General features: G+C 39.3%; 1 protein-coding gene across 1 annotated transcript; it reads left to right on the top strand.

Annotated features, from left to right (window-relative positions):
- Window positions 1–2,771: 2,771 nt before the first annotated feature.
- On the top strand, window positions 2,772–10,702 carry xpa (xeroderma pigmentosum, complementation group A). The gene is made up of 7 exons (XM_006629581.3): window positions 2,772–2,917; window positions 3,383–3,617; window positions 5,764–5,868; window positions 6,256–6,361; window positions 7,024–7,189; window positions 8,683–8,800; window positions 9,755–10,702. Exons 2-7 carry the CDS (start codon window positions 3,419–3,421, stop codon window positions 9,901–9,903), a joined length of 843 nt encoding a protein of 280 aa, XP_006629644.2. The 5' UTR covers window positions 2,772–2,917; window positions 3,383–3,418; the 3' UTR covers window positions 9,904–10,702.
- Window positions 10,703–11,408: the final 706 nt, after the last annotated feature.

The raw sequence follows: 11,408 nt of genomic DNA, 5'->3' as shown, positions 1-11,408 counted from the left end.
TAGGAATGATACTGTAACAGGCATCTCTCACAGTGAGTCGGTGTTTTTTCCTTCAGCGGCAGTCCCGACACTCACTCATTAGCACAGGATTCATACCAATTATACCAGCTTTTTGCTAACGATTGGCAGCAGGTTTGTCACCTTCTATCCTGATCTCATCAGGCTGGAAAACGTGGTTGAAGTCAACCCCTTAGTTACCTGTGAAACATGTAATACATTAGGGTGGTGTGGTGGCTCCATGGCTAAGGTGCTGTGCCTGTGGCTGGAAGGTTGCTGGTTCATATCCTGCAGCTTATAGAGGAATCCTATGATGTTGGGTCCCTGAGCAAGGCTCTTAACTCAAACTGCTCCAGGGACACTGTATAAAGGGCTGACTCTGTGCTCTAACCCCAAGCCTCTCTCCCTCTCTGTGTGTCTCAGAGAGAGCAAGTTGCGGTATGTGAAAAGATAAATTCCTAATACAAGAAATTGTATATGGCCAATTAAGTGATCTTCTTTCACATTCTGGTAGTTTGTAAATTCTAAGCATTGATGTTATGTATCTCAAAAAGTTCTTATTTTATAACAGCTGCTTATCCTAATAAGCAGTAAAGACATTTTAGTAAATAAGATGTGTACACCTGTGAGAACTGATGGCATTACAGTGGATGTTCAGAGGTATTCAACAGGCAAGTCACACTGAGTGACAAAAAATAGCCAGGGATGTACAGTCATGAGCTGGCACTCTATTTCTGTCTTGTCAGCAGATTTGAGGTTAATTACATCTAAGCCAATAATCATGGCTGAAATATGGTGAGATAGTTTTGTCTCTTACAAAGTCAACTTAAACCTGTTTAAATCTAAATGGGTGTATCCAGTGCGATCTGAGACAGGCACTATTCACTTGGTATTGCAGACAAAGATATTGCCTGGAACAATATATGGAATAATATAAATTCTACTATCAAAAATCTGTATCATAGTATGATTCACATTTCTTTACAGGGTGTATTTGATCCCTTGATGATGATACTGTATATGATAGTAAGCTAGTTCCCAGTCCCTTATGTACAGTACACCCTAATGCTGAGAGGCATGGGTGGGGACACTGAACATCTCTTACACACCTCCTCCATTCTCTTAATGACAGACTGCTATCTTTTAGAAACTCTCGATTCATTTGCAGATTTCATTTTTTTCACTCCTGTCCCCCCAGATCTCACTTTGTTGGGAAGCTCTTTCTCACCTGCTCTGTACCTACAATATTATCATCTGCTCTGTCATCTGTTCCCCATTTGCCTGTGTTTTAGATCCCTGCTACCTTCCTCTCTCTCCATCACATCTGAAGAAGGCTCAACAGCCAAAACATTGTTATTTTTTTCTACTCTTCTGCATGGCAATAACTTTAACCTGATCTTTTCCACGTGTTTTGGGAGTGTCATGTCCAGACGTGTTTAAGTTCTGGAAGCAAGTCTCTTCCTCTATGTCTATTGTTCTAATAAAGGATTATTCCCTGTTCTTGTGTGGTACTCTTGCTACATAATAATTCTTTATATTGGCCTTTTGCATTAGCAGACAAGGATATGATTAACTGGTCTGACTGAAAGTAAAAGGATGATGGCACTGAGTTGAGAGCCTCTGTCCTCTTTCCTCTGTTATCATTGAGTCATCAGAATATTGAGTTATGTCATTTATATGGTGCTCTTAGGGGTATTGTGGGCACTTTGAGTGATGCTGCTAGTGCAGTCAGATCCCTATTGCTAGGGACTGCTGTTGTTATTTAGTCCTTGACTGGACACTCAAGCTAAGGGGGAGGGGATGGAATAGTTAAGTTTTAACGGGGTGGGGGACCTGTTTTTGTTCTTGTATTTTGTTACGTTTAATACGAAGGAAATACTGTATTACAAAATGTTTCATCATTTTGAAGCCATATCACTCTGCAACTCACAACTGGCAACCCACTGAAGCTAAGCAGGTGTGAGCCTGGTCAGTACCTGGATGGGAGACCTCCTGGGAAAAACCAGGGTTGCTGCCGGAAGAGGGTGTTATTGGGGCCAACAGGGGGCGCTCACCCTGCAGTCCATGTGGGTCCTAATGCCCCAGTATAGTGACAGGGACACTATGCTGTAAACTGGCGCTGTCCTTCAGATGAGACGTAAAACCAAGGTCCTGACTCTCTGTGCTCATTAAAAATCCCAGGGTGCTTATCGAAAAGAGTAGGGGTGTAACCCCGGTGTCCTGGCCAAATTTCCCATTGGCCCTTACCAATCATGGCCTCCTAATAATCCCCATCTATGAATTGGCTTCATTACTCTGCTCTCCTCCCCACTGATAGCTGATGTGTGGTGAGTGTTCTGGTGCACTATGGCTGCTGTTGCATCATCCAGGTGGATGCTGCACATTGGTGGTGGTGGAGGTATACACTATTATAATGCCCCATTATCTGTAAAGCGCTTTGAGTGGAGTGTTATTATGACAGATTTATGTATACTTTATTTACATATAATTTGATATGAATTACACGAAGCAATCGTGATACAAGTTTGAAGACAATATTCAGTTTTGCATTAGTCCGCTTTTCCATTTGGCAAACGGAGTTGTCATCAGATTCTGCCAGAAAAACTCAAGGCGCTGACGTTGTGCAGAAAACATCCTCCTATACACGGTATCCTTCAGCTGTGAGTGAGACGCCTCAGCCACTAGGGATATGTGACGTAAGCAGCAGACGGGTACAACCCATCATACACAACAGATGCAAATAAGGAGCAAGTGAGTGTATTGCGTAAGCGACTCTAAAGTATATGTCATCAACATGCGCAGGGATCCTTACGTAAAAAGTGAAATAAAGTACTCTTCAGTAAAGATAAAAATGATCAGGTTTAGGTTGTGTCCGACATACGTCGTTTTTTAATGTTTGGAATCTAAGACTAACAAAACGGTAGGCACATTTTTGTAAACGAATGAAGTTATCGCATACGAAACTGTTATTTATGTTAGTTTGCTGTCTATTTTCGTTGTTCGTAAGACCGGTGTCATGACCAGCCATGCAGAGAAAAAGACCATTGAATTCAATCGAAAACAATGGTATCGAATTAAACGTAACATTTATGTGATTCAAAGTGCAACTGATAACCTTTTGTATAAGCATGACACAAAGTAAAATTGTGTTTAATCAGTACATCCATACACCAAGTAAAAATATCAATATATTTAATTGAATAACACATATTCGAACGAAGATCATATGTCGGCAAGTGATCGAATACTGTAGTTTATCTGAAAGTTAAGAATTGTGAAAAAAGTACGTATTTATTTGGTTAGATCTCTTTGCAGTCCTGCGGATTCAACAACGAAGATATTCTTTTTAATTAACTGGAAGATATATTCTTTTACTTTCGCCCAGCTACCTGCGGGAAGTAAGCAAGGGAGAGGTGGTTTTATGAACATGGACTCAGTTACTGCTACCTCAGATCTGGCACCTGCAGTTGAGAAACAGAGTGAAGACAATGAGCGGAGTACCGAGACCCCTCCTGCTCCTCTGTCAGCAGCTATGAGGGCGAAGATTGAGCGCAACAGACAGCGGGCACTCATGTTAAGACAAGCAAGGATTGCCAGCAGGCCATATTCTTCTGAGAAAGGTTTGATGACTTTTTTGTAGTTAAATGCTAAAATCGGTGCATAAATGATTAGAAATGTTAGCTTAAGGTTAGTAAGGGCTGATGTTCCCAGAATCTGCTTCAGCGTGAAACAAATGAACGAAATACAGATAATTTAGTTTTGTATAATTTAAGAACATCTCACACAGATCATGTCAATAATTATTTTCCAGAGTTTCGTTTCTGATGTTTGTAAAATAAAACCTTTATATGTCTGTTTTCTAGATAAACATAATTCCAGATATTCCAGATAAACAGGATTGATTGTAAACCTTTATTGATCTCTTAACTCAGTGTTAATCAAAATGCCAGAATATGTTTTGCAGCTGCTTTCACTCTATGAGCTGCAGTGCGTCTTGAAGTCTGCCAGAACAACACTTTTCAAAATCCCAAGAATGAGATTCAAGACCGGAGATGCAGCCTTTAGCAAATATTCTCTTCCTTGTTCTTAATCCGTTTTCTTACATCTAGAAGCAAACCAGACTTTTAGAATCTAGTTGCTCTGTTTGAAAGTAACCACACTTTCGATTTAAGAATTTTTGTTTGAATTTAGTTTTTTTCATTGTGTTCTTCTGTAAATAACCTTGTGAGTTAAAATGTGCTCTATAAATAAATAATTATGAACTTTCGGCAGTACATACTGTAGCAAAAAGTGAAACCCAACACAGGTCTTCAGAAAAAGTTTCTTCTAAAATGTCACTTAAAAACATGGGTATATAAATAGCAATGGAGATGTAAGCAACAGTTTTGAATTTGATGCCCATAAGTATTATACCTGATACATAGTGTTGTGTAAATTGTAGCTACTATGGCTACAATTCTGTTGGTGCTGTCTTTGAGGTATACACAATTCGAATGTGAGACTCAGGGCTTAAAATGAACACGAGATTGCTCTGTACATAAATATTTTTCTCGGTATTGATAATACTAAATTTGTGCCTGGGTGGTAAGGAAAATCCCTTTAAAATCAGAATTGATGTGATGTTTCCTGTCCATACAGTTTATTTAGTCTTATTAATGTGCTAATCAGGACTGGAGTTTAGATTTGAACCAAAATTACACATCACATTTTGTGTACCAGTTTAACATATGACTGATATGTAGTGATTCTTGTAATAGTTATTTATACAGGTTGGTAATGCGAACTGATGTTTTGGTGTAGTACAGTAGCTAGTATTAAATCTGTTATTCATTGGGTGTACCACAAATAAAATTAGAAATTAGTTTGATCTGCAAAGGAATGCAGTTCAACCTTTCTTGTTATAAACATATGGTATGTGCTTCAGCCTAATCAGGGGCTTCAGGGGACTCGAAGATTACAGAAGAGGGCCTCCTGAATGGATCAACCAGTAAAGGTTGAGTTCAATGACTGATAACTGATGGCTGATTGTCACTGGGATTCCCAAAGCAGTGGCACACAGTTGGCTGAGCATCACCAAGGGTAGGGTGGGATTGGACTGCCGGCTCTCTCTCAGCTCTCAGCAACAACAAGTGACCATTACAGCTTCCCCAGAGCTTCCTGGATTGTGGTGCTGTTGATGAAGGACTCGCCTCTCCTCTGAGCGGCGCTGAACGCTGATAAGAGGTTTTGGTGCCTAAGGCATGTTAAAAGACAAGCATCTCAAAGATAGACAGGACAGAAGAGTCTGCCTGTGTTTTGTTAATCTCCTCTGTGGACATGGGGATCATAGCTGTGAGCTGAGTGGGGAAAAAAAACACACAACTGGCTATTCCGCTTAAGGATTATAAGAAATACTTCACTAGGAATGAAAACAGCCAACAATTAGGCGTGTAAATGGTTTATTGAGTATTTAAAGTTAAAATATCTCCTCCTGTCCCTTGCATTCATCGTTTACATCCCCCTCCACTCTGTCTTCACCTCTGCAGCTGCCCCTTGGTCACTCCTCTCTCTGCATCGGTGATAAAGCCTCGTCATCCTATGGCCAGGAGGTCAGCCCTCAGGCAAATGGGTTAAGCCAAATTAAAGTACAGTATGATGTTTAAGTGATGAAATGAAGTCACGTAATTACAGTCCCAGACAGCTGAGGATGATAGAATTGGCCTTCGTTACAAAACTCCATTAAATTAAAAAAAAAACGCAAAAGGTTCTTTTTGCTTTATCATGCAGGTGGAACCTGTGCAAAGATCTCCAAAACCATTGACTCTGGAGGAGGATTCTTCATTGAGGAAGAGGAAGAAGAGCAAAAAGTGGAGAAAGTGGTTCACAAACCAGGTACAGCTGAGCCAGCTCATTCTCGGGACTATCTCCTGTGAAGGACATACATTCAGATGCAGCTTCATTGGCATTCAGACAGAGTGCAACAAACACAATCCAGGCAATCAATATACTGGCTATTGATTATTTCAGCCATGCTTGAAGTTATGAGTAGATTGCGTTGTGTCACCCTGATAGTATGGATAGTAATTATGTGATTTTTTTTTAACTGGAGACATCCTTGTCAGAGCAGAGGTTATATCAGTTCATTAGAGGACAGCAGTTATTTAATGCACATGTGTCTGAAATATGAATTCTGGTTAGATTTTCTATTAAACGTTCTTCCATAAGTGAGGTGGATTAAAAGAAATCTTCACATCTGCCATTTCTCATTTTGTTTTTTAGGACCAGTGGTTGAGTTTGACTACCTGTTGTGTGAAGAATGCAATAAAGCTTTCATGGACTCCTACCTCAGCAACACCTTTGACTTGTCCGTGTGTGACAACTGCAGGTACAAACCTTTAGACCTGGCTTTTGAGGATCCAGGCTGAGTCATACTTGCTCAGTTTTCTTGGATGGGCTATTAATGCAACCATTAACAGCATTTTGTAATTTTCTGTTCTATTATTGAACATGACACAGTGGTTAGCAGTGCAGACTGGCGGTGCTGGGGCTTTGGCTCCCCTGTGACCCTGTATTGAATAAAGCAGTTAGAAAATGGATGGATTGTGGAATGCCAATCTGTATTCTGAAGATCTGAGATTCTCGTAAAACAAACTTGGGTTCAGAAAGTGTGTAGCGGGTGATATAAAGAATGCATGACTGCTGCTTAAAGTGGTGCTGGGGGATCAGTAGATGACCTTATTCTTGATGGTATGTTGCAGGAGATGCTGTTATTTAAGATGTTAAAATTAGCCACACATTCTGTTTTGTAACCAGCCCAGTGGCTCTCTGGGGTTATGAATTGTGATCCTTGGTTCAGGGTGTTGATCAGGGTGTTTCACTAGAAGCAATTCTCCCCACTGATGTAGTCAGGATTTTGAAAAAGAAATTTACTTCCCAATGCCTTGAGTAAATCGGTGGAGCCCAGTCACAAACTGGGTATTAGTAGGTTGGACGGATGTTTTGCCTTTTGTTCCTCCTCTTTAGTCTTTGGTGTTTGTGTCGTTTCAGGGACAGTGAAACCAAGCACAGGCTAATAACCCGCACAGAAGCCAAGGAGGAATTCCTCCTGAAAGACTGTGACCTGGACAAGCGAGAGCCGGTGCTGAGATATGTGCTGAAAAAGAACCCTCACAACACTCGATGGGGTGATATGAAACTCTATCTCAAGCTCCAGGTACCCAGGGCCTTAGGGAAGTTACTGTCTTTATATCCTCAGCAGTGGATTTAATGGCATTAGAACAGAGGTCTTCAGCTAGGGGTAGGACTTTTAAGGGTCGTAGCACGTATGTGGAATGACTCAATAATGCAAATATAAAAAAAAATGGTCTCCGGTTTATTACATCATTGTGTATTTACAGTAAAGAAATTTAATTTCCCATGTATTTAGAAGATTTGACATTTTTACTGCATCATTCTTGGGTACGCATGCCTGATTTCTGTTTGGCAGCTTTGTGTTCATACACGAATAAGTAGTGAAAGTGGCTGTGCATTTGTTTTTAAAACAAAAGTGGGTACAGCAGGAAGAAAATGCAGAAGAACACAGAGAAAATGCATCATGTCAGAAGGTTTGCTATACAGAGATGCTTACAGTTTAGATTTACAGGTTTGATTCTTGAAGATGATCTCTTTAAAAGAGTTTGCTTCAAGGAGCTCTGTAGTTACTATATGAAACTACATGTATACGAAAGATAATTTGAATTGCGGTGGCGCAGTAGTTAGCTTTGCTGTTCAATTCCAGACTAAGGGAGCTACAGTAAGTGTGTTGAGTTTGCATGTTCTTACTGTGTTTGAGTGGGTTTCCTCTGGGTATTCTGGTATCCTTACTCAGTCCAACCACATACTGGTAGGCTTATTGGCTTCTGGGAAGATTGGCCCCAGTGTGAGTGTGTGTCTGCCCTCCTTGAGCTGACACCTTAGGTCAGACGGGGAAACATTTTAATAAACTCCATATTTCTTCAGTTTTACAGAATATTTTCAATTTTCTGTATTAGATTAACAAAAAAATAATTTTCAAAATTTGCCACTCGTGTTGTTTTCAGAACTTGCAGAGTACCAGTTTAAGTTGAGATGACTGTTATAGCTTTAACATTCTTCTGATGAAAGCAGTGTACATTTTGTGTACCTGAAACCAATTTGATACCCCCTGTAAACCATCTCAGGGGGTAGCAGCCAAGAAAAACGCGTTAATACGTTCATGAGGGGGCTAGCAAGAACATAGTGAGGCATTTTTATTGTCAGATAATCTAATTCTCGCAAGAGAAGTGAAACAAACATTACGCTGTATGCAACAGAGAAAAAATCAAATACCTACACAACTGACATAGAAATTTTACTATCTCAAGTTTTTAAATACATTTAAATAATTTAGAAGATTACAAGTTTATCATTTGTTATAATTCTTTGTTCACATGTGGGGTTTCTAATATGTCAAGTCACTGCAGAGCTACTTTAAAAATATAAACGGAAGAAGCACCTAAAAAAACTATCGAACTCTCAAAGTAGGCATGAAAGTGCTGAATAGAACTTTATGTAGTGCCATACGTCAACCTCTTGCTTGAAGCTGCTGACTTTAGGCAAAATAGTTGTCTGATATCAGGTGTAAAGTTTTACGTGAATTGCGTGTCTTGAACTGTCAGGTGACTTTCCTCATATGTCCTGGCTCTAAAGGTGATACAGCGATCTCTGGAGGTGTGGGGTAGCCAGGAAGCACTGGATGAAGCGAAAGAGTCACGAAAGGAGTCCCGAGAAAAACTGAGGCAGAAACGGTTTGACAAGAAGGTAAAAGGTAGGAAACTTATACATTCTGAGATTTGTGTAAGTATTTGATTAATTAGCAAAGTACACTTTATACAACAGTGTAGCCAGATCACCACTTGTCAACTGGTACAGGCGTGCCCAAACAATTCAGATGCTGTTCCAAGATTTACTGAATTTTCACAGGCCTATGCTTAGATTTGTTAAATTTATTTCTGTTTAGTTCAATAAGAATTATGCTCCTCAGATAAAATCTTCCTTTCCTTGGCAGACTGGACTGCATGTTTACTGCTCAGCTCTCACTTTGAGAGGGTGACAGATCTATTCCTCCTTCCTCTGTTCTGTTTGGGGTTCTGGCAGACGAGAAAAAGAATGTGCCTCTCTTTATCACCATTGAGTGCTATTCCTATCAGTCCATGTGTTCTTTTGTGGGTGATTGCTCCCTACTCCTTAAACTTTCTATTTGCAGGTGTTTTTCACTCTTAGCTATTTGTCGTAAAAAAAAAAGACACCCCAATCCTTCCCCAAGAGACACGTCATCACACGTACCTACAGTATCTTCATGGGTAGCATCATGGCCTGGCAAAAGAAACCTTTATGCTGTCCAGCTCTAGAGAAACATCCACACATTACTGTCGCACAGAGAATTCACACACGGCTTTTGTATTCCTGAATCTTTCTGGAGCTTTAAACCTGTCACTACCCTACTGGAACCACTGGTACTGGTTGGTCCTACAGCCACAAGCGGTTTTCTGCAGTATAAATGACGTTAAACAGTTTCGTAAACAAAGACCCAGTAAAGTGTTAAAATGGGCAAATCAGATTTTTAAATGAGAAAGTACTGCCTTCCCAAACTTCAATAAACCAATATATAGAAGAATTGGAGGAGTATCAATTACCAATTTGTTTTTTCAGAATTTACAATCAAGATTAGGCGCCAAACTTGTTTTGAAAAACTGACAGTGTCACTTTTGTCTGCCGTCAGAGCTGAGGCGGGCCGTGAGGAGCAGCATGTGGAAAAAGGACTCCAGTGTACATCAACACGAATACGGGCCAGAGGAAGAGATCGAAGAGGACACCTACAAGAAAGTCTGCACCACCTGTGGCCATGAACTTACTTATGAGAAGATGTAATGGTGTGGGCCTCTTTTGGGTTGTGCTGAAAGTCTGGTTTGTAGTGCCTTGTTCCACAACTTTAAATGATCTTCGTGGGAAAGGATGTATCAATAGGCAGATGGTAAGCAGAAGTGTCATGGTGCTATAACTGACTAATTTACTTAAATATTTGTATGTGTATGTGTTTTGTTTATACAATATATCTGGCTGTATATGTGTGTAAGAGGCACTTCAGGAGACTGGATACAAATTGAATCGTACCGTAGCTTTTCCTGAACTGGTCAATTAAAAAATCCTTTTATACATTGAATTTTATTATTCATTGATGCATTAAAGTTGTATATATATAGATTTTTTTTGCATAGGACAGATTAAACCTATTCTTTTGCTTAATTGGCCGTTTTTGATTTTTGAACAGTTACATAATGCAAGCCTGTTGTAGCCTGTGAAACTAATACTTTACTGGATGAGGTGATTTTTTTCACTTTTCTATAAGCATCAAAACCAAGTTCCAGAGTTATGTAAACTATTGATATGGTATTCTTTGTAAAACATTTTTTTTAACCAATCTTCATGTAATTAGTGGAATACAGTCATGTTTTTATAAAGCTGTTGTAATTTTAGAGAAACAAGTCAAGAAAAAAAAACATGGACCAAACCCATCAAATTGCAGATACCACTTCCTTTAGTGGAAATGACAAGATGCTAAGCAAACTAAGAAAGAATGAACTACACAAATACCAGGTCTACTTTGAATAAGAGTTAAGTCTTAAGTGCAAACATTTATAAATCTAATAAAATATTACTGTAAAGCTTTTTAACTGTCCAGAGTTTTATTTTTCAATCTTTGTTTGAGATTTACAGTAGCAACTGATATTTACTATATTGGCACTTTTTTCTCATTACATTTTATTAAAAACAAAAACCATATGATAAAATGACAACAGCTTAGGACAGGAATCATCTATCTATCCCTTCTCTGGTTTGAGAACATTGGTGAATTTTCTGTGGGCTATACTGGCTGAACCTTTTTGGCTGTCGGAGTAAGTCTTATAAAGCCATGCACCCAGTCAGTCTTCCTTAGCCTGATTCCTGAATTTTTATTGTGGTGATAAAAATAATGTTCTAAATCATATTTTAATCGTGCACTGCACAATTTTAACATCTCTTTAAATTCTGTGCTTCTAACTACTGTATATATCCTAGTGCTAATACTATCCAACTGTTTCTAAAATGGGTGTCTAATCCTAAGGCAGGAGGTCTGTTTTGTGTGCAGGTCTTCAATTTCTCTATAAAGTAACACTACCCAAACAACTTTGATAAGATGTTTGGTTTGGTCCAGTTAAAACCGTAACCAGCAGATTAAGGTCACTGAGTTAAACTGAAATGAAAACGACCCCTGGCCTAGAAAATGATGCCTCAACATGAAAACAGGTGTTTATCTTTTTCAAGGTCAGTGTTTGCCTCTTATATTTATAGTTTCTGCTTTTGCTATGTGCATGGACCACTCTGCATGTTGACAT

The sequence above is a fragment of the Lepisosteus oculatus genome, chromosome 1, assembly GCF_040954835.1.
Source record: "Lepisosteus oculatus isolate fLepOcu1 chromosome 1, fLepOcu1.hap2, whole genome shotgun sequence".
NCBI lineage: Eukaryota > Metazoa > Chordata > Actinopteri > Semionotiformes > Lepisosteidae > Lepisosteus > Lepisosteus oculatus.
This window is presented reverse-complemented; position numbering and strand designations above follow the sequence as displayed.